The 27,563-nt window shown below is 38.2% G+C and overlaps 1 protein-coding gene across 1 annotated transcript in view; it reads right to left on the bottom strand.

Annotated features, from left to right (window-relative positions):
• Nucleotides 1–370: 370 nt before the first annotated feature.
• Nucleotides 371–27,563, bottom strand: part of CHM (CHM Rab escort protein) — a 53,837-nt gene continuing 26,644 nt past the window's right edge. The window contains exons 9-15 of the mRNA XM_005526227.3: nucleotides 18,224–18,301; nucleotides 13,280–13,384; nucleotides 12,442–12,505; nucleotides 11,750–11,846; nucleotides 9,432–9,524; nucleotides 6,828–6,994; nucleotides 371–2,462 (exon numbers count right to left, since the gene is read on the bottom strand). Coding sequence (XP_005526284.2) covers nucleotides 2,265–2,462; nucleotides 6,828–6,994; nucleotides 9,432–9,524; nucleotides 11,750–11,846; nucleotides 12,442–12,505; nucleotides 13,280–13,384; nucleotides 18,224–18,301 — 802 coding nt within the window. The 3' untranslated portion in view covers nucleotides 371–2,264. The remainder of the gene's footprint in view (nucleotides 2,463–6,827; nucleotides 6,995–9,431; nucleotides 9,525–11,749; nucleotides 11,847–12,441; nucleotides 12,506–13,279; nucleotides 13,385–18,223; nucleotides 18,302–27,563) is intronic.

The following is a 27,563-nucleotide window of genomic DNA, read 5'->3' as shown; positions in this document are numbered from 1 at the left end:
GAACAAAATGCAGTTCAGAGCATGATTTCTGTAAAATGCCAACATCAACAGTCTGATCTAGTGCTCCTGCAAGTGAACTACTGGGTACTCAAGTACCATAGGAAAAACATTTAATGTTTCCATTCACCCTATGAAAGAGACATGAAAACAGTTTTTAAGCAATCAATGTAGTGTAAAGTCATAGCCTCCAACGTGTACATCATTCCACCGGCTCTCAAATCAAACCTGCACTGTTCCCAAACCTGGCTTCACATGGACACAGAGCACTCAGACATGAATTGATACAAACTTGGTAACACAGGTGCCCATACTGGCAATTACAGGTGTCCTCGTGCTGAAAGCAGCCAGGAGAATTCTCAAGAAATCACAGCTAAAAATGAACTGTATTTCTTTGAAAGAAAACACAGGACAATGCACTTGCAAGCAAACTTTTAATTTTCATCAAGCGATTTCCTTGTAAACACAGATGAGAGATTCAACTGTGATCCCTGTTTTGGGGAGACAAACAGGGATAGGTCCCTCCACTTAGCTCTTTACAGATCTGTAGATGTTAAATACAATCACCACACTCATGCTTCCCAATACACAGAGAAATTAAAGCTAAATGAAGAGGCAGCCTGCTTATTAATATATATATGTATATATATATAAATAACTGCTCAATCACAAGCATCCAGAGATTACAGCTGTTGAACACTGGGAACGTTCCAGCTGTGTGTTTTTCTGAGGACTTTGGGATTATGCACACACAGACACACACTTACTGGTACCTATCCAACAAAGGGTGCAAACACTAACCCTGAAATGCAAACTGGACAGTGGACATGATGCAGGACAAAGAGAACAGTATCAGTTATGCTGTAAAAAAATAAATAAATTCCCCTTTCTGGCCTGGAGCCAGGCTCAGGGCAGGCACGGCACCACGGGACTGTACAGAAGCCTGGCTGTGGCACGGCCAGGCAGAGCTCAATGTACACAACTCAATGGCATTTTTTATTTCCTTACAGTATTTAAGCACTGCTGGAACTGGCTCTGCCTTCATGAAGAAGTTTAAACCCCAACTTATCAACTCTAGAGATACTACTGATCTACTGGGTGTGCAATTTAAAGTAAATCTTTAAGTACATGATAAATACTTCTCATATCTGATTTCAAGCATGGTTCAGAAGAAGTGCAAGTTTAACATGGCAATTTACAACAGCTTTCTCATTTTGTAGTTTTTTCCATACAAACTAGGTCTATAAATAGTTCAATAAATTTTATTGTATAAATGCTTCATGATTTATCATTACAAAATGCATAGTTTACAGCTACCACACTAATTTTAATCCTATTAATACAAACCTTTGGAACTATTAGTTGAACCTTCTCTCCACCACAAACCCCCTCAGTTGATGGTCATTTAAACTTCTCAGACCCCAAACTTCAAAAAGTAACTACTGGCTTACTAAAGGCCCAAACAGTGCAACAAATCCAGGGAGACTAGTAACAGGAATGCTCCATTTATGACTTTCAATTTTGCTGGGAAATCTGGCATTAAGTTTAAATTCTGCCATTTTCCTGACTCCAGTAAATGAAGTCACTAGTGAAAGTGTGTTATCTGTTAGGTCTTACTGAAAAAACTGAATGTAAAATAGCTCCATGTGAGGAACATCTTTTGGGTTGTATTTCCTTTATTGTGGCATCAGTTTCAAAACCATATAATAAAGCCACTCCAGAACTGTCAATATTATTGCCTTTAAATTCCATTCATAAGACCACTGTGAGGGACAGATGGTGAGCCTCACCTTCAGCTGTTTAATTAGCAGAGATCCAAGGAATTTTAGTAGAAATCATCTTCTAACTGGTAAACAAACTTGCACTTTTTTCTTATGCTTAGTTTTGACTTGTTGCCTCTTTGAAAGATGAAGGATTCTTTCCAAGATGTAAAACAAAACCAAGTTATCTCAGTAAGTCATGAATCCTATTGTAGCACTTCCAATTCAGATGCTTCATTCTGTATTTTTTTGTCTAGCTACAAACCCCACTGGATCTGGTGGACCTATGACTGCTTAGAAGTGCCTCAGTTCAAAATACTTGAAAAAGATGATCCAAGCTATGGAAAGTAAGGCAAAGGCAAATAACACATCTCTGGGGGTTTTAAACCTCTTCTTCTTGCCTTTCCTACCTTATGTCCTAGTTTGGGTCAACCTCCTCTTCTCCTCTGAGAACATTGTTCATTCGTTCATTCGTTCATTCATTCATTCATTCATTCATTCATTCATTCATTCTTCCTTTATAACAGCAGCACCACCTCCACTACTGTTCTCCTCAGCTGGGGAGTCAGGCTTTGTCTCTGGTGAATTATTCAATCCAGCCTCTTCTGGCTCAATCTCATCTTCATCATAAATAATATCTTCTGGATTCGGTGGTGGGGGGCAAAATTCCTCTGTTGGAAACATTTCTTGGAAAATAGTCTCAGCCTATTCAGGAAAAAGAAGAATAACATAAACTTTACCTTGAAATGTAACACCCTGAGGCAATATTTTACAGATATTTAAGATTAACCTCCATTCTTTCAGATCAATAGTGATTTAGTACTTTGACAGTATTGTAAACACATGGGAAATCCATTCCTTCTTGCAGACCTCGAAAGAGAAAAAGCAATTTATCTTTTTACATTGTTCTACTAGGAAGTCACAGCATGGGGCTTCGTAAAAAATGCTGGTCATTCTATGTTGTATTGAGAACAAGAAAGAGGATTTTTTTGGAAACCAACTGATCCTTTTGCACTATAAAACCATCCCTAGCTGCAGTCCAAGGCAAAGCATGGGAAAGATCTTGGCTCTTTCCAGAGAGGGATCCATTTAATGGAAGAAGAAAACCCAGGGAACTGTACACCTATGTACAATCCATATAATGGCTATATGGGTTTCCTTCTTAAATTAAAAAACTGCAAAAAAAATTCTATTTTTCATTTTTTGAACAACTTAAACACAGCCCAGCAGAGAGCTACTCTTATCCAATGGAATATTACCATTGAAAATACATCCAAATACATTTTTGGTTTATTAAAAATCCTATCTATAATTCCAAGGTATTACATGCACAGACCTGTACGTGTGAAAGGAAGTGTGTTTTAGGTAAGAAAGACAGATCTAGATCAAGGAGTTAATTTACAATTGCACTTGTTCTTCATGCCATCAAGGTTTAGAAATTAAATACACACAACAAGTTTTTTTGCCATTGAAATGGAAGATACTAAAAAGAAGCATGTTTTTGGAACATCAGTGTGTTTGTTATTAAAACATGGACAATACAATTACCAAATCTGGGAGAAAAAAGAACCAAAGGAATACAACCTTAGGATTCCAGAGAACCAGACATTTTATACAAACAAAGGAGGCAAAAAATCGTTTAAAACCCCACAAGAAACTCTATTAACTAGTGTTAAAATCTTTTACATGTACTTGTACAAATAACCCATCTATAAGGTTATCTTATGAATAAATTCAAAATAAAAAAAGCCTGAGACACTGGGAATTTATTTACTGAATCCACATGCCCTCCACATTTCCATCAAGGTTTTCTTTTCCAAGTCCTTAAGCTTCCAAGGCAAGCCCAGACACCTGAAGCAGATCCTGGGGCTGGGCTGTGTTTCTAAGGAGGCAGAGGAATATTCCCCTTTCACTTGTCTGCTGAGTGACCCATCCCCAGCAGCAGCCTGTGACGAGAGCTCCCACACGGGCAGGAAAGCCTTTAATCCTGATATTCCTCCTGCTCCAGGCCCTGCCCTACCAAGCTGACAGGGCTCACTTTGTGCCACCTGGAAAAGCCCATTACACCAGGAGGAATCCTGGACAAGAGGGAACTGTTTGCAGATGAATCCATCCCTGAGCTTGTCCCCAAGAGCTCTCTGGGATGAATTCCACTGCCCACCAGCACTGGGCTTCCACCAGCAGCACGTGGATGCAGGACTCCATTACCAACTGCTTCAACCACCTACCTTCAACTGTCTACTCTCAATTCAATTTTCAGTTTTCCCTCTCCTTCCTAAATTTTACTCTTCCATACTCTTGCAAAACTGTTTCAAACTTTTTATAATAGTATAGGAAAAAATTCTGTTCTCTACTTCAAAACCACATTTTTGTCACTTGAAAGCCTTGCCTAGTGAGTCTGGGGAGCAAGGGGGTACAACATTCTAAAAAGCTCGGGTTTAACTTTTTGAAGGCAAGAGAAAAACTTTTCATTTCAAGTTTGCACTTGTCCTTGCTACTCCAAAAATACATTTCAACTACTATTGTATTTAATAGAATACTGAAGATGTTGTCTTTTGAACTAAATATATGACAAATTAGAGCAGACAAACATTTCCTATGTTGCTCTCAACAATTATTAAGTCCCATCAGTCAGCAAATATCCACCCCAAAAATGGTCAAACAGTTACAAGGCTGAATGTAGGAAGAAATTCTCCTGGGAATGACATGGGAAGAATGTTATGTAGGACATCATAACACTGATTACAGCTGAACAATTTAATGGAATAAAGCACTTCCAGGTCTCCCAAGTTTTTAAGTTAACCTTACCCAGCTGAAGCAATAAAGAATAAACAAAAATAATTGAACAACTCTTTCACTGTAACACTTTGATATTTAATCTAAGTAATTAAAGTAGACAACAGTGCCTTTAATATTTAATAGTATCAGCTGAGAAATGCATGCCCATTAGAATCCAGCATTAAGACACAGGCACAGCAACTCCAGTAAGCTGGAGTTGAATAAAATTAGGTTCTGTACCTGTTTTACTGCATTCCAACTTGTGGATAAACTGTGTGGACTTTCACAGCAACTTTTACAGGGACCACAACCAAACTAACAACACTTGATTGACTCTGAAATCCTTCCAGATATAGAAAATAAACAGGTTAAAGGACAAATATTGGCCTGACAGTTTTAGTACATCCTCTCATGACCATGAAGATGCCTCAGAAGTCTGAACTATGTCAGGGGATATATTACTTTAGCTCATAATAATTCATGTCAGGTTGCAGCAGTGAAAACACAGAGAACTGGAAGCCAGATGCTTTACTGGATCCACACATAAAGACTTTGAAAGGATCATCAATGGCATCTTCATTTCACTTAGCCTCTCCTTAGGGCAAGTAAATGCAACCACCAGCATTAATTCAGTACCACACCAGAAACTGAGCACAGAATTACAACAGAACAAGAGAGCAGTAATTTGTGTATGAGGTGTAGATGGAGAGTTGTCTGTAAGAGCTGTGGTCCTGCCTTCCCAATAATGTATCAGCAGTTCAATCACACAGCATGACAATGAGAATTCAGAAATACTGATGGGTAATGAAGAAATAAATCACAGCACCACTAAAACACTAATCCCAAAATTATTAGAGAAATCAGATATAATTTTCCAAGCTATCTTCAAGACTAACACACACACCAGGTTTTTTCAAGCTGTTCTGCTCCATGAGTTTGCAAGTATCTCCTGTTTGGAGATTCCCATCCCATTCCTAGGAAGGTGAGAGTGATTTGGGAGTGGAAGACATACCAAGTTACAGCTGTTTCCCTCCTCCACTTGTTTACAAGGCCTCTGCATGGTGTGACTCCTGCCTCATCTTCAGCATATTCTTCACTTTGCTCTCATACACCACTTTGAATTACAAACGTGTTTACACTGAAGTATTTCCCACTTGTGACCATTTGTTTCAAAATTTGTATCAGATTCAAAAAATGCAGCCTATTTTTGTCTAAAAGGCAGTGATTTAGGCTCCTGATGGTTCCTCCTAGATCTCCTTAGACAGCCAACAGTTTAAACACAAAGGGTGAACTACAGCACTAAAGAATATTTAAAAAGGGCCTGATTTATCCCATCATTGTTCATTGTAAGAAGAAAAGCTCTGAAGGGAAGACAAACCTGAATGCTAGAAATGTTAGAATCAAAAATAGGTGGGTTTTAAGTGTATTTAGTTAGTTTTTAACATAACCTGTTTTAAACAAGTTTGGAAAAAATCAAATTTAGAAAGGAACTCATTTACAATTTAAAACTGCTGCCATAATAATTGTCTCGCATTATTTTTTTGTCTTTACAGTTCTTTATTCCTCTGGGAGGCAAATTATTGCCTTGGAAAGCAAAAGGAAGGACACTATTAGCCCTTAATGACACTGTTCTGACCCTGCAGTTCAGGCTATGTCAGCCTTTTCACTTCAAAATCTTATTTTTAAGAGGTTTATGACTTAGTAATAAAAAATGCTTCAACTGGCTAGAAGATGGCATGCACATTGTCAGAACATGGCCATTAAAAACACAGCTTTAAAAATGCCTAGTGACACTTAATCCTCCACAGCTGTGAAGTGTCCTCCTGTCTCTGAAAGTGCCCTGACAACACAGGGGCTGCTGGATTAGATCTGCCCAAGAATTTGTACCTTCCTTATCCAGGGGACCTCTGAAAGGAAAATTCTGTTTTACAGTGATACCAAGGCAAAGAGAAGGAAAACTGAGGCAGGAGGCCTAATCTACCATATTAGCAATTGTGTTGGATTTTTCCCCAGTAAGTTTCTGGTTTTGGACTATGTCCTGCAAGTATTAAACTTCTTTGGTGATCCTTCCAGCTTGAATTGTAGACAGATTTTCTGGCTTTCATTTGTACTGTACCTCCTCCTTTACCTTCCAGGTCAAAGACTGTGACTATTTCCTGATCTCTCCATCCACCTAGTTATGTAATTCTGCAGAGTTATCATCTATATTTTTGTATAGCAGAATAACCCAGACTGTATTGGATTTATTTCTTTAAAATTAAAGTTCAGCAACCAAAATCTGCTCTGCCCAACCTGTTTGACAGCACAGTCGTTTCCTAAAGCAGAGTCTGGCCCAGAGCAAACATAAACGTTGGAAGGCAACCCAGCATAGGAACTCTTCTCAACTCCTGAAGAATCCCTCATGTTGAAGTAGACTGCCCAGAGGACCCTGGGTTTCTCCAGTTCTTCATTTTCAGTCTCTGAAAAGGAAAAGGAGTGTTTGCAGTAAGCAGTGGTGCTGTGTGATGAGGTAGAAATGTAATCTAGCACACTGGAAATCAAAATTTTACCATGGAATTACTGTAATAAAGTATTTTTGTTCTTCAAAAAGCCAATTATTGAACTTTCTGAGATTCTCCTTCATAATTCTTTCCCTTTCTTCTCCAGGCACAGCTATGCAAACTCTACTCTCTCTGCACACTCTACACCACACCAGCAGCAGTTATCACTACAAGGGCCTTACCAAGAAACCTGGTTTAAATTTAACATCTCTCACATTAACTCCTTCACTGGGGATAAACTCCTAGAGCACATGACAGACTGAGCAAGTCCTCCCTGAGCTCTGCCAGCTCAAAGGCATTGCATTCCCTGTGCACAGATATTTCTGATGTGTCATTTCTTCCCCTCGTTCCATACTTTATCTTTGTACGTAGAATCTCTAATTCTGGCAGTGCTGCTAAATGAAAATAAATTACTAATTTGTATTTATCTACACTTCCTGAGGGTTGTACTGTGCTGCAATACTCATCATCAGCACAAAATGATCACAAACTCAACTTCCTTGCTTGTAATTTGTCCCTCCCTGTTGTACTTTGCACATTCCTACCATCCCTCTGCACACAGGCAGAAAAAGCTCTGGGAAGATGAAGGTCACTTCTTCACAGTGCACAATGCGATGGAGGAATACACAACACAGACTCTGAGCTTAACAGATACTATTTGTTTGGAATATTTGCTGTCCCCTTTCTTGTATTTTCCCTCCTCTAAAGTAAATGAAGCTTGTAAAAGACCTTGTGAGATTTACTTCTTTCCAAGGAAGAAACTTCTTGATAACTATGGCATTCAAAACAGTATTTTAAAGTAGTCGAATTACAAAAAAAGAGATAAATCTATGCTATTCCTTCAGTATCTTTTTATAACTGTCAAATAGTTTAAAAAAAATGGGTTCTACCCATACTGAACAGTTTGAAATATAAATTAAATTCATCAGCCTGTGAAAGTCTGAGCCTTAATACAGGGCAAGATGCTCTTTAATATATTTAAAAGTTCACATTGCTCATAAAAGTTACTTCTTCCTCATTTAGGCAGGAAAATGAATGGAGTCCTCTTCTCCAGGTGACTTTGCCTCTTTGACCTGCCATGGCCCAGTGCTCACTTTATCTGGTGATTCATTTTCAATAACTCCAACAGTATTTGTTCTGACATTTTAATTAAAATACGACCACTACCTCATCCTGATGATAAAAAGGCCTATGTGTCAGGGAAAACTGGCTTTTCAGTGCCTCAGTGCACCTGAGGACCCCTATGATCACAGAGTTCCTACAGAAGAATTTCAGTCAGCTTCTAAACAATCTATCATTTCGAAACTGGATCACTTTAAACATTAAGATTAATGCTACCCCTCCCCAAATGATTAGAAGACACTAAACTGATCTTCTCTTCACCAGGTCTTTGAAGCACATGGCACTGTCTTGAAATTTGAAGATAGAAGTTAAATATGAAGAGGTGAAAATTAGCAGGCTTTAAGTTAACACATATACAAATGAGAAATGTTTGCAACTCTCCAGTCTAATGAAGTTTTCTATTTACAAACCCAAGTTGTTTTCTATTACACGCAAACCAGTTATGAATGTTATAAAGTACTCCCACATTTTAGTACCTCACATTTACACCAACAAACCCCCAGCCACTGGGAGCTGAGCATTGCTTTCTCTCACAAGTGGGATTTACTGCCTCGCAGCATGGGCACAGTGTATTTCAACTGCTTTTGCCAGGGTTAGAACACAGCAGCATCTCCCACAGGCACATCATCTACTCTGTGAGCATCTACCACAAACATGGTTATATTCAAGATCTCAGGATTAAATTTCAAAAACTTGTGTGGAATTAGCCCAAGTATTTTAGGAACAATTTCCTTCTAGGCAGCAGCTGCTCCATCAGCAGCTGCTTTCCTCTGGGGCGTGGAACCCCAGAGGAAACCCATCTCAAGGCCAAAGTTCAAAGAAGTAGCCAAGGTTTCCTTGAATTTAGGGCTAAGTAGTTAATTATTGGAAATCTATCTTTGTGACAAAAATACAGAACAACTTTATACTTCCACTGCTTACAGCAGAATCCAGAGAACTTAATTTCAAACAGCGAGCAAGGAAACACTTGAAGACAAGAGGCTGAGCAACAGCCTGAGAATAAGACAACCCAAGCAGTTTCCACAATTTCACAAATATTTCATTTCACTACTGCACCTTTCAAGGATGTGCTGAACAGCAAATATGTTTCATGGGAAAAAGAAAGTGTGAAAAATAAAAAGGTCTCAGACACTTGGATACTGAAGTTCAACCACAGCTGAAGTCAGCAACAGCTACTTTAGTAAATAATATTTATGCAAGATAGTATCATAATACCTCATTTATTTATTTTTACCTTTTGCTGTATTGAGATTGAATAACTTCTGTACAACAGGCTCTAAATCTTCCCTTGCAGTTTTAGTTGATGGACAGGTTAGATGGACTAAATCTGGGAAAAGAGAACACAAACTAATTCCAATCACCAACGCACAGATAGATAAACAACATCTGCAATTTTTATAAGGCACAGCAGGCTTTTAGAAATCACAGTTCTTCTTAAAATCACTTCCTTTAAGCCAGGGAACTGCTGTACTATGGACATACAGTGCATGTACAGCACACAGAGAAATTCTCTGCAAACACCTCAGAATTCTCTAAGTTATTTCTGTGATGTACACTATGATTCCACAATCCTTTGTACAACATTTTATTCATCCACTTCTTAGATGGGAGGAACCATTGCTGAACTCTGTTATTTGTTCTGTTTTGCAGACTCTGCAGCTGCTGCCTCCTTGGACAATCACTTGATGCAGCTCCCGACCCTTTTGTGTCCCATTGGCCTCTGCTCAGACACAGAGCCAGCTGCTTTACGCCACCTGATTTTCCAGCATTCAAAAGCCTCACTTTAAAGCTTTTCATAAAACCACCTTACTGGACTCATTTGCTCCTGCAAACTTCTCACCACAGAAGTGTCCATCAGAGAATCATGAAGGAATTTAACACTGTACAAAGTTTAAACTGATTATTTTTTTTTCATTACTGTGAATTTCTGATCCATTTAAAAGCAGTGCACAGCTCTGGTGTTGTTTTAAATCTAAACGGCATTTTTGTCTCTTCTCTCCGAAGCCTGGCTGTATTTGTTATCATTATTTTCCAGTACATCACACAGATTTTGACCCTGGTTCCATCAGGAACAGAAATTTAACCCTTCATGCTCCTCTGCTTTCAGGTTGCTCACATACAGATTCTATTCAAACATTAATTTTTTTATTCAACCTAGACCAAACCTTCTGTCTGAAGGAATATGTACTAAAATATTAACTAGATGCTAACCTTAACTAGATGCTTCCAATCCCAAACACTGTAATATATTCTTTCCTCAAAAAATTCAGCTATAAATCACTAAAGTTCACATCATTTACTTTCTATAAAATCTTTTTTTATTATCTTTAAGGTTATGGTTATGAGTCACAGTCATCAGTACATATTTTGATTATACTTGATTTACTCAGGTATAACTGCATTAGTTACAGTGGTTGCCAACATTTGTCTTCAAGTAATTCTCCCAGCAGGAAGAACGATGAGTTCAGTTCCTGATTTCATCATTACAGTCTCCATTTTTAGGGCAAGTGAAGGAGTTTGGTTCCACTCAAATGGCAATACAGATGATGTGCCTGTCATTTGTGCAGTGTGATCAAAGAGTAGATGTATTTGTATACTTATCTTAAATAATTGTTCCAAGGAGAAATCAGTCAGGTTAAAACCCATTTACAGATAATGATGTAGAAGTTTTTTAAAAAATTATGAAATATGACCTATAACTGGAACTCAGCTATGCCTAATATAGAACTTTCTTATTTCAATATATGAAGACAAATTTCATTAAGGAAGGCAGTACCTTCTCCTCTGAAATGAAAGGAATTTATAGATAAAAGTAAATAGCAGAAAACTTTGTATTTCAGCACCATAAAAATCCTCCTGAAATTAATACTTTAGATCTATGGAACATCAGTCCTTCATTAGTTTCACTTCCTGCTGTATATATTTTGTGAACCCTTGAGAAATCAGCTATTTAAATGATAAATATTAACAATATGCTTTATAGCACTGTTACAAGCTTATTTTTTACTGTTATTTAGTAGGAAATGTAACTTTGAATGCCAATCATTTACTTTAATCTTCTTTCAAATGCAAAAAACTTAGTTCACGCCTATTTAACAGCAAAATAAATTGGTTATTATTACAGTTACTTATTTCTTGTTAAAAAGCAGTAGGTAAGGTAACCTCTACTTCTATTCTAATAAATACCCAAAATGAACATTTTATTGCTCAATTATTTCAAGTTCACATAAAATACCAACAACAGAATCCTGTCAGAAGATAAAACGCTCCCAAATACAGTGTATTTCAGGTATTACCATTCAATAGCTCAGGTAAGGGAGCCCATTTTCAAAAAAACCAAATGACAAATTTCCAGGAAGATTTTTGTGGATTATTATTTTTATCTTCTGAAGGAGGATTTATTCTTGTGTGAGTGAAAATGAGCCCATGAAGCTCCACGATGGCAGGAAGCCACCGCTCTCTGTGTTCTGTGCAGCAGAGAAACAACACATAGAGATTTTCAGTTCTGCTCCAGAGCTGCCAGAGCCAAAGGGGAAAATCTCCTTTACTTACAGGTGTCCTTCATACACGTCATGGTGGAGGAGCACAACTCGATGACACGAACTGCTGCCCTGCCCACTTCCAGGGAAGGCACTGTCAGAATGGAAACCTGGGGAGCAGAAAGCAGAGCTTGAGGGAAAGCAGTGGCCTGCAGAAATGATGTGGCAGCCACCACCATCCTCGCTCCAGGTGAAAATGAACTGCAGTTACACAATTTGGTTTTCTAGTTTACTAAGACAGAACAAACACAACACTGATTAATATCCTCTAAAATGAAGGAATGCAAAGACTGATAAAGCAGATCCAAAGATGAATCTTAAAGTGTACAATGAGAACTTCAAACAGCAAAAAGGAATGTTTAGAAAAAACAAAGGAACTTTGAACGAAGTTTAGACAAGATAAATAATTAATGGAATAGTAAAGGTAACAGTTTATTAAAAAGCAAGCAAAATTAAAATTAAAGATAGCAGCTTAGAAACTCTATTAATTATAGAGTGAGCCAAACAGGAAAATCCCAGTCATTGAACTAAACTAAGCTAAAATTTGTAATAGTTTTATAGACACTAAAATAAATTAAACAATTACCAGTACAGAGAGCTGACTAAAGATCTTGATTCAATCACAAACTAAACTGAATTAATGACTTAATTCCTACCAACAACTAAATATTAACATGAGACAAGTGATACAGAGTTGGTGTGTACCTGCTGCTCTGAGTCTGTATTCAATACAGACTGATCTGTAATGAGCACTGCCCTGGAGATCTGCCTACAATTAAATAAAAGAATGATGTAAAAATAATTACATAATAAATTTAATTATGCAAAACGAAAACAAAACTGTAAAAAAATAGCAGTTTAGAATCATAGTAATTTGATAATACCAGGGCTATTTCACTATATAACCTTTATTTCTATGATTCTTAGTGGGATATTTTGCCTGTTGCTGAAGTAGAAACACACCTGGAATACCAATGCAGTATTTTCAATGACCAAAACAGGTGATGAGTAAGTGAGTCAGTGCAGTTGTATCAAACAGACTCCTTCTGCTTTTTCAAAAGTTCTTTTGCTTATTTGATCAAGATTAGCAGCAGCACATTAAGGCCTTGTGATGTTCCAGAGGGCACAGGAGACTTGGGATGAAGGGGAAAGGCAGCAGGGTGGAGCTCCCTCAGCACCTGCAGTGCCCAGGGTTATTCCTGCTCTCCCCAGCACCACAGCTCTGCTGATCCCTCAGCTGCCCTGCTCTGAGCCAGAGGCAGGGCATGCCCAGAACTCCTGGCAACAACAATCAAACCACAGAAATCAATGAAGCTTTGTACTCATCTAAAGCGGGACAAATTTAAAGCAAGAACAGCAATTGGCACCTTCACCTTCCAAACACATTTTAGCAAATATGAAATTCCTAACAGAGAAAAGCTTTGCACAGACCTGAACTGTACTGCAAAAATAAAGGAGTAGGCAAGAGGCTCCTGAGTTTAACTTGCAGGGTATTTTACACACCATTATTTAAAGAAATTGTGTTTTTTATTTTACCACATACCTGTAACACACATTTGTGCATGTGCTCTCTGAGAGGTAACTGTCTTCCACAATAAAATAGTTGGCACTTATTCTTTGTCCAAAATGATCCACAATAGCTTTGCACCTGTTGAAAAAGAAGCCAACAAACCACAGTAAAAAATCTTCATATAAGGTAACAAAAGCATAAGTTGTTAAAATTGAGTTATACAGGACAACATTTATATCTTCCAATTAATTTAGCTACGTATTTCTTGAACATGTGAACCCCTAAACCAATTCAACTAATCACCAAATCCTAGACTGACACATTCTACCTGGTATATGCAGTTTTCCACATGCAATTCCAATACAAATAATAATATCCCAGGTTTAATAATTTGGTCACTTTTTACAGAAAATATAAGCTTACAACACTGGCATTTAGTTCTACATTTCTTACCTCAAAATACATAAAAAAATAAAACTGTGAATTATTTTTGTAGATACTAACTTATTGCAGTAGGGCTTCTTTCTCAGAAAGACACCTTTACCAAAAAAAAGTTTATTTTGACAATAATATTTGACAAATTAAACAGCAAATTAACTTAGGATATTTGGGAAAGCTCCCTGACAAGTGAGTGCATCAGACCGTTCCAAGAGTGAGTTGCTCTGTTTGTGACTAAATATACCCTTTATCTCCAAGTCACACACAAAGGGATTAACTAAGTCCTGGAGTTTTAAGAATGACACAAATGTTCTCCATAGAACAAGGACAGAAATAGAAGTGGGACAGAAATGCAAACCACAGAAATGAACCCATTCAGTGAGCTTAAATGAGAATACAAATTTCAGATATTAAGGGGGAAAATTCTCTATGAAAGAACAAACTTCAGACTTATATATGACATATGAAGCTATATCATATATATAACACAAAGAAAAGGGAGGCTGCACACAGATACTCACTAAAGCAACCTCTACAGCTGATTCTATATCCATGATCTGCGCTCTCTTCTACACTATCAGAACATTGACTGCATAAATAAATAAAGCAAATTAGCTTTACTGAACTTTTTTCTTAAAATTAAATTATTCTGAATGACTTTAGCAGTGTTTCAACAATTTAACACACAGGACTTACACCTGTAAATAATAATAAACTTTCTCACACACACTTACACAGGTGTGCACGCACAGGGAAACATCCAAAGGAACACAATGCCTGAGCCAGAGATCATGTACAGATTTACCTGTGTTTTATCACAGTGCAACTTTATCTGTGGAGTATCTGACAGGCAAGTTATGCCTTACGAATGACCAACAGTTCTGTAACTTAAAGCTATTTGTCAGCTTCTGTGGTTATAATGATCTAAAAACCCAAATCTTAATAGGCAATAGCAATCAGCTCCCACCAGCTCTGGTAAATCAGTTGTTCCTATAACATGAGATGAGAATTGAAAAAGGGTGCACACACCTGTCCTCATCTGTAAATATAAGAGGTTTATAACTATTAAACATGTTTTTGTAACACTGACCTCCCAGGCATGTGGCCCTTACATATATTCCTATTTTCAAATTCAACAGGTACCTTGACAACAGTACAAGCACTGTTTAACATCTAACATTCTTCAGTTTCCAATACTATCCAATGTGTGTTTCACTTGCAACTTCTAACATGATTTTCCTAACTCTTAACCCCAGTGATTTCAACCTCGAGCTCTCATTTGAATACTTCAAATAAACAAGGAAGTCGAGCTGCTGCAGCTCATTTCTAATTATAACCTTTCTTATTGTTTATGAAACAATTTCCCCACCACCCCCCAAACATCATGGAAGGGGAAAGGTTGATTAAATGTCATGTTGCATCACTCAAAGCCAGCGAAAGCAATGACACATTTTACTTTCCTGCTAAGTGTTGTTTCCTTTCCTTTGTTCAGGAATAGCAGCAGGTCATATGTGTGATAAGATTTTAAACTGAGAGAGAGAGAGAGCTTTTAATTTCAGTCCCACTTTACTTCAAAGGGTGATGCTGAGAAAATTTCTTTCAAGTAGTGCTTCCACATGCAGCCAACACTCCTGCACTGACATTATCAGGTCTCTGTCATCTGATCTGTGTTGCGACAATGAATCACAGCGAACCCTCCATTGACCTTCTTTCAATGTGTCTGGATAAAAGGATGAAAATTAGAATCCATCTCCTTGCAGTGCCACGAGTTATAAATGTACTTTATAGGGCTCATTATCCAAACTAATGGACTAAGGGCGACATCCTTGAAATGGACTCAGCAGCACTGACAAAGCCAGTCTGCAGTATTTCAGCAGATATGTAAATTACTGGCTGTTTGCTCTGTCTTTTTATCACAGATGTATAAATGTCCATTTATCACATCTCTTCCATTTTGAGACAGAATTATGTAATTGGAAACATATGTGAAGTGTGATCAGTATAAAATGCCCACCATTATGATGAAATTTTACACGTACCTAGAAAAGTGACATACAATAAACAGAGAAAAATATCAAAATTATCATTCATGCATTCAATGTGCTTTTTTCCTCACCCTCAGAAATATGATGTGGTTTTTATTTTTTAACAGAGCATCACAGTTCTACCAAGAACTCAGGATGTTCTGCAAACTTATTTAAACAGCAGATCTGGTACAACACAAAAAAACCAGGTATTTTTAAGTGTATTACTAAAACCTTAAAATAGGGATGTCTAGAATTTCTATTATTTCACTCTGTCTTGCCTGAATCTTATTTCCATAAACTATAAAAAGGACTATAAAAAAAAGATAAAAATAATTGTAGAGCTGGGTATGAAATCTACTGTTTGCTGTATATACAGGCATGGGTAGGAAAATGTGAAAAAGCAATGTTAGCCACGTCTAGAAAAAAGTTGGAATAAACTTTGATGATATTTAGACACTTTTAATTAAACTCTAATCTAAATGTTTTAGAAGAAAGCCAAGGCTGTAGATAGAAGTATATATTTTCCTTATGTGTATTAAATCAGGAATATTAAAAATAGAGAAAAAATCACTGCCTTCAGACATGGATGAAGCCTGGAGAGCTGTGCAAGGAGCTATAAACTGGTAATGACCACTGCACAACGCATTTCTGCAGTGCTGAGTGAGCCATTTGTAACCTGGGGAAGCTGCCTCTGCCAGCACAGAGCCAGCTGCACTAACAACCAGATATGAATTTGCCTCTTACCAATTACTATTAATGGTCTGTTGACTCAAAAGCTCAGTAACTCATAAATAGCCTCATTAACAACTTGATAGCTGATTTTTATTAGGCAAAACACCAAAGCCCAAAGTCAAGAGGAAATACAAGCTGGTGAAGGGAGGGAATACACAGTGAGGAAGGAGATAACAGCAAGAACAAAACAGAAGATAAAGGAAATGGGTATCTTGGATGTGTTGTGCCTCTTCATATTTACTATCAGATAATGGCATTATTAAAAGCTCTTTGTTTTTTGAATAATCGAAGTCTTGTAAAATCTTCAGAAGTATTTCAATAATTCTGCTCCTCAAAAAAATCGGTCATTCTAAAATGGTACAAGTGAGCCCCAAAAGCAGCCTAAAAAAAGACACTTGACACCCATGTTGAACCCTGTGGAGCTTATATTCAAAACATAAAGGCAGGTTAATGAAAAAGCAGCACTCCAGCACTCCTGGAATACATAAAACCTTATAAAGAAAACTATGATTTCAAAAGTCTTCAGGATGTGCAACAGAAGCTGGAAACTGGGGCAGCCAGTCCCAGTTTCTGACTTTCAACCAGTATTGACCAGTTAAGAACTGAACAGAGTGGGATTTGGAAGGTGCTACCAACTGTAAGCTTTGTCCCTCTGCAAGAGCAATTTAAGTATTTAAAACTTACTGGAATATAAAGCTTCCTACAGTAACAGTGCAAATATCAGTGTTAAAATAAATGACAGTTTCTGAAAGAGGCACAGTTTAATTTACATATGAATCATGCATTTGGAACAACACACCTGATGAAACAAATTTACATCTCAAAGTCTACAACTGTGCAGTGAACTGCAGAATCTTCAGGAACTGGCAGAAAGGTAAAATCTGGACTTTATCCAATTTCAGGGAAAACAGCTACTGCTTGACCATGTCGTGACAAATGCAGCTACAAGGACTGTGCTCAAGGAATTGCAGAGCAACTAGGAAGTAAACACATCACCCCCTCATTTAACTACTCATTCTCCTAATAAATTGGTACTACGTCATTTCTAAATTAACTTCCTAAATTTTCTACAAAGCATATTGAACTTTTCAATTATAGAAACTAAGCTCAAAGAGAGTCTTTTCTTTAAGACAGCCAAAGTCTGCAGTTAGACTAATATTTGATAAAATGTATATAATAGAAATATAACAATTTACAGAGGTGTGAAAAATGCCACAATGGAAAAAACTCTGGGTTGATTTTTCTCAGCGCAACTTTAAACCTGCCTACAGGCCTAATATTGTTGTAAAAGAATTTATTCTGGAATAAGAGGGCAGCATAGTTTATGACAACAATCTACCTAAAAACTCATTAAAGTCTTTTCTCTTGGAGTGACATGCATTATCAGCAAAGATTAATCTGATGAGTCTTTAGGTGAGCTCCATTTTTAAAAATGCAATAACAGAGGGCTTTGTTGTCATCTGATGAAAATCAATTAGAGTAGGTAAGGCCACAAGGAAAACTAACATCACTCATCACCAGCCCCCCGGCAGCTGAAATGATTTGTCTTCCAAGCTTGGGTGATCAGGAGCTGTAGTAATATCAGAGGGAAATTAATTTAGTTTCTATATTCTGGACCCACTTTCCTTGTTCTGGAGGACCTATACACAAATTACTTTTAATCAAGGTTGATGTGTCATTAATACCAAGGAGGATCTCGGAAGAATAATTTTTTTTTTTTAAATTGACTTAAGACATTTTTCACCTGTGTTTTGTGAATAAACAGAAGGTTCAGCCTTACCGTCCCGAGGCTCTGTCCAGCACCAGGCAGCGCACGGCGTGACGGAGGCAGTAGATCCCCCCAAACACAGCACACAGCCTGCAACACAGGAAACACAGGTTACTGCAGCACTGCCAACTGCAAACAGTGTCAGTGGGCAGCAAGGCACAGCACTGAGGTGCTGCTAACACTCATTTACTGACAGGATGGGCCCCCCAAAAGAAGCAAGGTGTGGAACTGTTGGAGTCCAGAGGAGGCTACTGAGTTATCACAGGGATGGAGCCAGGCTGGGAGAGCTGGAGGTGCCCACCTGAAGAAGAAAAGGCTCCAGAGATACCTCAGATCCCCTTTCAGGGCCCAAAGGGGATCCAGGAGAGGTGGGAGGGACTGGGGACAAGGGACAGAGGGATAAGACAAGGGGAACAACCTTAAAATGAAGGAGAGTAGGTTTATATGGATATAGGGAAGATATCCCTCCCTGTGAGGATGGGCAGGCCCTGGCACAGGGTGCCCAGAGAAGCTGTGGCTGCCCCAGCCCTGGAAGTGTCCAAGGCCAGGTTGGACAGGGTCTGGAACAATCTGGGATGGTGGAAAGTGTCCCTGGCCATGGCAAGGTGGCACTTGACAACCTTTAAGGTCCCTTCTAACCCAAGCCAGTCTCTGATTCTGTGATTTTGAAATGAAAGTATTTTGGTATCTCTTCACAGATGACGAACTTGAAAACTTTCAGTTTGCAACCCCGACTTCTAAAAACGGCATTATTTTGTCATTCTAATGTCAGATGAGCCAGTTCAAAGACAGCCAGTCCCCCAGTCCCTTCTGACTGCAGGGCTGATGCAGCCCAGCCAGACCTATAGTGTCACCAAGCCCCTCTCTGCACCCCAGGGCAGCAGCCCAAGGAGCTGTCAGCACCACCAAGTACCATGGGACACGCTGGAATACCCAGTTCCCTAAAACCATCCCTGCTCCTCATGGAAAACTAGACATACATCCCAAGAATCCCAGCCTTGGTTGTTTGGAGATTGGTGATGACGCAAAGGTTAAACATGCACTGAAGAATTCTTAGAGAACCTAGAGCTTTGGGTTTGTTATCTCTAATGCTGAGCTATCAGAATCTTTCAAACCAACTCAAAGGAGTTTCTGAGTTGGTTATATTTCATATCTTGCATATAAGATTTTCATATCTTACATGCATTTCATATCTTTGCATATATGAATAGTGCTATTGACTCAACTAGAACTGTATTCCTTAGTTAAAAACATTAATTACAGTCTTCCTTTGACTTCAACCACAGCCAGGGGGTTTTGATATTTGCACTTTATTTTTCTCGTGTGCTCTGAAAGAACTTTCCTGCTTGGCTGCACAAAAATGTGAATTACTTCTTTCCAAGAGTAACCTGCTATCCAGGGGAGGAGGGCATGACCTGTTTTCATAGGCCAGCAGAAAACTTCTCTTTTTAAATGAAAATGTAAAGGAATTTTGATTGTGTTGCTAAACAATCACAAATAGCCAAAACACCTATTAAAATAGCCTAGCATGAAAAATGACACAGTTAGGAAGAACTTGCCAAAATTATTTAAACACAGAAACTGAAATATTAAACTAAATGGCACCCCAATAATTTATGACAAAGTAAAATCATTGTGCTGGCATTACTTTCATACAATGGGCTATTCAAGATGATTTGACTGCACTTGAGGTACAAGGCAACTCTTTGATACCATTAACCCTAAATGACAGACATTTAAACTGATATTACTCTAATTAACTGGCGACTGCCTCCACCAATAATTCAAGTTTTGCTGAAAGATAGCAACAACACTGTACTCAGCTTCAACTTTGCCCCGGTGACATCAAATCATATTACAGCTAAATTAACAGTTGTGAAAGTTTTTGGCCTGGTAGCCCTCCATCATACACAGCCTTTAAATGCCATTTCAGTCCCCATCGAGGCAGAAATCAGTAGTTGCAATTTTTAATACAGCTGTGAAACAATAGGACATATTAAAAGCTGCATTTTTTGACAGCATATTCGCAGTGATTTATGAGTTTGTATATAATTTGATTATTCTATTAATTTTACTGATTACTGATTCAGCTAATATAGTGAAGGTCACTTACAAAATAAATCTTCATTACATTTCACAGAAAGTAACTGCCTCCAACTAGTTGTTTTCTTTAATTAAACACTAATGTAACAAGAGAGAAAATAGGCTTCAGGGTTGCTGCATCTGTTGATACAAGAGGAGTTTACTGCTTTGATGTAATGCTCTGTGATATTAATTGAACAAAAATAGAATGTCTCTTCATTTGACATTTCGATTTCCAGTGCTGAGATACCACAAACACACTCAAAGTACAGACTTAGCCTTAGTTCACTCTGAAAGAATTCTTAAACTGTATCAAATAATTTTACACCAAAATCTAGATTTTTATTTCTAGCACATAATTTGTCTTCTGCTTTCTAAAATGCATGTCATGATTACTTTAAAAATTGACTATTTTTTAACTGTGCATTTTTTCTATAGTAAAAACTACTTTATTCTCTCCTTAAAGCTGAATACTCCATGTACAGCACTGCAAGCTTTGGAGAAAGACCAAAGGAAAACATGGCAAGTGCTGAAATAATGAATTGTCCTCTTTCAATTTATTTTTTACACACAGAGCAAGCTGTGACCTGATTCTTATGTTAAATTCTGTTTCCTGAAAGGCCCCTAGAACATCAGGCTTTCCTCCAATGTTGCTATGTTCTAAAAACATTAACAAGTGGAGTCCAGACAAATCAAATCAAATCAAATCGCTACAGCTACAAAAATTGATGGTTAGTTAATCTTCCCAACACAGGGTTCCCACACCAAACTCAAAACTCACTGTGTGCATCCACCTGGCTAACACCAAATGTCGTCATTCCCCCTTCCCCTCCCCAAAAAAGCACCAAAAAACTAATGAAGAAAATAATCACTGTCATCCTGAGCTTTCCTGGCATTTGGAGAGCTATGGGAAGAAAAATATGTGACATAAGTGCTGAAGGAAGTAGATGAAGAGTCAAATATTTTGACTTTTTTCTGCAGGCTGTGTTCATTATTCCTGTGAAATTTAGAAAGGTCCTGTAAGATTAGAGAAGCAGCCTATGGTCTAAATCCAATTAGCAACATGACAATTTTAAACCAGTCACAAAGTTCCTGCAGTTACCCACCAGCACTGAGCTCACTCACAGAGAGTATTTTGAGCCCGTAGCCCACAGTAAGATGATTTTTTTCCCCAGATCTCCCCTTCCTTCTGGAAAACCAGGCTGTGACTGGGAAATGCTGCAGGAAGAGGAGCTGGAATGGCAGACCTGGGGTGGCAGGGGGAGAACAAAGACTTGGGCCCATTTCAGCCCCAGCAAATTTCTCATGGGGAGAGACCCAGCAGGCAGCAAAGGTGACAGCTCCAGGAAAAGCCACCAGGGATGAGAGAGCGGTTAGGAAAAAAAAAAGTAGCTCAGTCACACATCATGTTTTAGGAAGTGTCATATTTCACATCTCTTCTAGGAATTTTAGAACCAAATTTAAAATTAACAAACTGCCCCTTTTGATTGTATGGAATTTAGACTGCATATATAGAAATATAGAAAATTAGATAGAATTTGCCCTGCATATATTGAAATATACATTTACATCCTGTGAAACATTCTAGTAGTGAATACAGTATCTGCCAGTAAAACAAACAAGATGAAAACTGGTGTGCTTGGTTTTGTTTAGAGCACAAAGCTACTTATCACTGACCCTAAATAGACCCTCTGTGCACTTCTCTCCATAATTACAAAATAGGGGTAATTAAAGTCTGTTTCATCAGAGTCTGGCAAGGATTGGTATTTATTGTTCATGGATTGTGAATGACCACACTGCACTGAAGTGCAACCACTTCAGGAGATTTAACATTTGAGCTCCTATTATGTGATGTACAAGTTTTGGAATTTGGGAAGTCACTGCTGCCTTTTACAGATCCAAGATCCAATTCCATTTCATAAATTCAAATGTTAGAAGATGATGCAATAAAAATCTTAATTCATCATATCTATGTTCCTATACCTCAGCCTTGCTTTGTGCCAGTGTAGATTTCTTAGGATGTTTCTAAACCTGAGGAAACTCTGTTGACAAAAATAAGCCCATGTTTAATCTCTTTTAATTTCAACTGTAAGTAATTTATACAACTGCAATACCAGCAGCTTACTGCTGATAAAAATGCCATGTTACTAATGACTCTTGTCACAATATAAAAGTGCTATTTCTTAAAGTTAACCACATTATCAACCTATTTTTTTTCAAGGACATTGCAATATTTCTTAGTGAATCAAGGCTAAGAATCATTCTCTGGGATTCTAAACTCAAGAAAACAGATGATTTATATTAAAGTTAGGTGAGAAATCATCAGGCAATGTGTTTAAGTGGCCTAGAAATTACCGTTAAAGCATTGTGGCAATTCTAAGAAATTGTCACAGAGCTGGAGAGGGAAAAAAAGAAAATGGAAATATAAGACTCCAGTTGTTTCTGTGTTGCTGTGAGGGCAGGGAAGTGCAGAGGCACTCCCAAGGATCCTGTCTCAGGGAGGTGGAAGGATGGGAGCTGGCTCTAAACCCCATGGACCTTGCTGGAGAAGCAGCTGCTCCTCACCCAAGGTCATTCAGCTGCAATTACAGAACAACTCTGCCCTCCCAGAGAAGCTGGGGAGTGCAGGACTGTAGGGCAAGGCACAAAATCCAGGCACTAGAACCAGTCACTAAACATTAGTTTCATCTATAAAACCCATTTATGTGTGCTCTGCCTCCAGAAAAGACACAAAAAATCCAGTTCTCTTAACCCTCAATGAAATTCAAGGGCTATTTTACTAATTCTGTCATGTTTAGGAAGCTACCTTTCTCGGCCTTCTGGTTTAATGAAAAAGGACTCTGCTGAATGCAATTTGCCTCCTCATCTCAGATTTGCCCCAGTAATAAACAGGTCTTCTGATAGTGCTGCAAATATTCATGTCTGAGTCAGAATTCTCAGGAAGACTTTGTAAAGCACAATCTGCACATTCCCACACAACCAGAGAGGAATTTGTTTGCTACGGGACTGGTAAGAGGTAATACCAAATAATATATTAAGACACATCTCCCTCCTATTATCATTATTATCCTAATTATTAAACCCTGAAAAAGCATCTCACAATAGCATTTGCGTTTTGTGCTTTTAGGTTCCAAATATGTTTTTAAAATGAACCAAGATGATTAAGAATGAGAGTAAGACAATGTAGGTCTGACCCCTCAATACAATTTCTTGACTGAAAACTTTTCTGTGCCTAGTTAGGGATGGGCAATCAATACACTTTGACAACATCCACATGATTCAGAGCATCCCATGTGATAGATTCTAATGGCTGAAGGCCTTCACACGGTATAAACTCCTGCAGAACACAATTTCTAGTCAGAAATAGCAAGGAGCAGGACAGCTCTCATGTTTGCAAGTAATTTTTTAAACAAAGAATTCACACACACTCACTGAGAAGATAAAATCTAAAATGGGAAGGTATTCTTCAAGTTTCATCCACTTAATGCATTTCACAACAAAGGTTATTTCCAAATTAAAAGTCTTTTCCTGTCAAATTCTGAGAAATATTGTGGGCAAGGACACAAAAGCATTCCATAGCTGTATTAACGACAAGGCTCACTGATCTGTGAATAACCTGAAAAAAATGAAGATTATTGAGTTACTTTACCAATCTATCCATCCATCACTAGTGAACAGGTCTCAGAATGATGGATTATCTCACTTCCCTCATGTTTATCCCAAGAAAGAGTTTCTCCTTAGAGGGAAAACAAACAACTGATCCTACAAACAATCCTGCTAACACTTTTTTGCCCATTCTGCATTCATCTGCCAACAAAGTGAGAAGAAATTTATCAAGATTGTCTTTAAAGGCCAAGCTACATTTGAAGTTCTGTTATTTTCCTGAAATGCAAGTGAAAACAATTAAGAGGAAAGCAGCACTGCAGCTCCTGGTACTATTCAGTATTTTAGTGCAACCCAAGGAATAGTGACAAGTTGTCAGTAATTCCAATTACATTTTCTGTTCAAAAAAATGGAATAATTTTAAGTGAAAAGAGATAGATAAATATGAAAACTAGGTATTTTGAAATGGAGGACTGAACTCATATCTCACTATGATTTTTTAATCACCTGTGATTGTTTCACATGTGCTGAGACTCAAATCTGTCACACCTGATTGTCACCAGGAATTAACACGATTTGAATTTCTCATTAATATGCTAAATCCTACAATTCACACACATCTTGCTAACATGCAAAGACATGATACTCATGTATAGATTTAGCTGAAAAACACGGTGTACCAAATTTTTCATAAATTATTGCAGTCAGATTTCCTGAACTCCAGTCTTGATTTCAGACCACTAAAACTTTCCTAGATTGTAACAGGGACATAATTGGGAATTTTAAAGGACCTGAGACTACCCCAGGAGCTCTGACATATGCAGCAGATAATAGCGCACATGTAAAGGTAAAACTGATTATTCATTTTTAAACATATACAGGGACCCTCTGAATCAATCACACTATCCATCTTACCTCAGCCTGGCCTCTTAATCTTCCTGTAAATATGGGCACTGAAAGAGATGGAACTGTCTTAATCAGATCTTTCCTCCATCACTAAATTACTGCTGTCACTGTCATGGAGACCAAAATTACAATTTCAGCCAGAATCTGCAGGAACTACTACAAAGGGTGACACTGCCCACCGAGCACACAATGGGAAAGTTCAAAGTCTGTCAATAGGAAATAAGCACTGTTAACCGACTACACATAAAAGTCAGGGAATCACCAATTCCTCTGGCAAAGCCCAGGATATTCCAGCACCTACTGCCACTCTGACATCTGTCAGGTTTTGGGTAACTTACCAAAGACACAACAGACACAGCGTGTCACCTGTAGAACCTTTGTGAGATGGCACAGTGGACAGTCACCAATTCCCTCTAAAAGTTCACGTGGGAAAAAACTATTGCTTCTCAGAAAGTCAATTCCTTTTGCATGTTCGTATCTGCATGAGTCCAGAGGAAACAATCTGAAACCAAACTGAAGAGAAACTTTGCCTGCTCTGCCCCCAACTCAATGTGTTCACAAAACACAGTACCAGATATAAAGGCTTGTTTGGGATTTCCTCAAGAATGAGCTATTACTATATTCACTTTTACTTAACATCAGACTATTGCTACATCATCAGAAAGGGAGAGTCAGAACAGCTTTGTACAAGAAGGAAGCAAAGGAAGCTGTAAAGGGCCAGTAAAGTTTTGCTGCTTGTCAGCTCAGGAGAGCAGGAGGCTTCCAATGACCTTCCTTGTTCCACGACTCCAATTTATGGAGACAGAAAACTCACATCTGTACCTCACCATATTGGGATGTACATTACAGTGATATAAAAGTTTAATTTTCTCTCCTAAACCATCCCTGCTTAAACCAATAAAGAACGAAGAGTGCTTCTGCTCACTCGAGTGTCGTCAGCAGTTCTAAAAGGTTGTGGTGTTTATGCAGGATTCATTTCGGATGCAAGGATGTGACTTACAAATGTCTTTGACTCATTCCCATCAATATGCATGTGTGCCATTTATAACAGTAGCCTTGATGAGAACACACAGTGTAACTGGCTGCAAGAAACGCTTAAGAGGTTTACATTAAAGCAGAATATAGAACAGTGGTTAGAAATCACAGGCCAGGTGACACCTTCCTCTGATAAGCTGGTGATAAAAGCTGTAGGCTGTGATCTATAGGCTCTGGTGTTGACTCTTTACTCCAAAGCCCCAGCAGGATTCCTTGGATACTGCCCACAATCCTGAGGGCAGAACACCTTTAAAAATTGTGATTAATCTCAAAAATTATGATGGTTGCCTCCTACATTGTTCACTTAAAAACAAAAGACAATTGTTTTTTAAAGTTTTGTATTAGAATGTTTGTAATTCAAACCTTTTAAAAGTATAATTACTTTTTGGTTTTACAGACTAATTTGCTTCAACTATTAAAATACCCTCTTTGTTGTAGAATTTCCGCATTTTAGCAAAAAAAACCATAAAATGCAGCAACCAGTGATCTTAAATAGAAAGTTCAGGCCATCTAAGAAGTCCTGCCATCACAGAATGATTTTCTGATAAGAATATTTATAATACTTCTAGACACATCTACTGCTAACTCTTGAAATATATTGCTATTACAGATCAGAAAACTGCATGTGCTGGTTATTAAATAAAAAAATTAAGCCGAAGGGATTTTGAGAATGCAAGAAAAATTACATGGATAAGAATCTACAGGAGAAAGAAAGCAAACAAAATTTTAATCTTCATTATTACATTTACTTTTTTCCCCAGGTATTTGAAGCCAAGGAAGGCTGAACTGCCAAAATTTTACTACTTCAATGGCTCTGGTAATATTCTGATTTACTCATCTGCTGGTCACATACAGATACCTGGCCTCACATGAAGTCCTATAAAGACACAAAGACATCCATAAAATCCAGAGACACAAGTTCTGTTGCATTATTGTATACCAAGTAGTTACCTAACCCCAACTCTTGTTCACAAATTGTTCAATCACCTAATTACACAGGTCTGCACTTCTTTAAATCACCATATACATACAGCTTAAGGAGCAGATGAAAGGCAACTGACAAAAGATGGTAGCAAATAACATTTCTATTCAATGGAGCACAATTATTCCAGAATGTTTCTATCAACATATAACTGCATCCATCCTACACACAGACAAGCAGGCTCAAGCTGCTAAGGCCATTCTTCTGGCAGCAATTTAAGTACTCCTCTGGAGAAGAGAAAGAGTATCTCTCACAGAGACAAACAGGAAGACAATACCCAACAACATGTTGTAAACCACAATTTCATTGTAGCACACATGTAAAAAGCAGAACTTGTCCAGCACCAAACAAAGCAGGTAAGAGCCTGCACTATTTAAAGGACCAATGTACAAATATATCACTCAGACAAACTGGCCTCACCAGGCAAAGCTGCTTTTTTTAAACAGAGCTAATGTTTACTTCAGACCTACAGGTTACCACATTAAACCCACATTGAGCAGATGGAAAGGCTGCTTGCCAACAAAAGCAAAGATGAAAAAAATCCCTCAGCCTTTTAAAAGGCAGTTGAACTGTTGGAAACAACTGAAATTAAAACCGCCCACCCTCTGCACACGGATCCCTGATGGTCCCCAAAAGCACGGAGCACCAGCTCCGTGCCAGAACCACGGGGCCCACCTCAGGAGCCAGGGCAAGGACTGCACTGTCACTGCCACAGCTCAAGGGGCTGAAGTGGATCATGGTTTA

The sequence above is a fragment of the Pseudopodoces humilis genome, chromosome 15 (genome assembly GCF_049639895.1).
Source record: "Pseudopodoces humilis isolate 2021_Gansu_Grassland_sample_001 chromosome 15, ASM4963989v1, whole genome shotgun sequence".
Taxonomy (NCBI): Eukaryota; Metazoa; Chordata; class Aves; order Passeriformes; family Paridae; genus Pseudopodoces; species Pseudopodoces humilis.
Note: the sequence above shows the minus strand (reverse complement) of the source record. Positions and strands in the feature narration are given on the sequence as shown.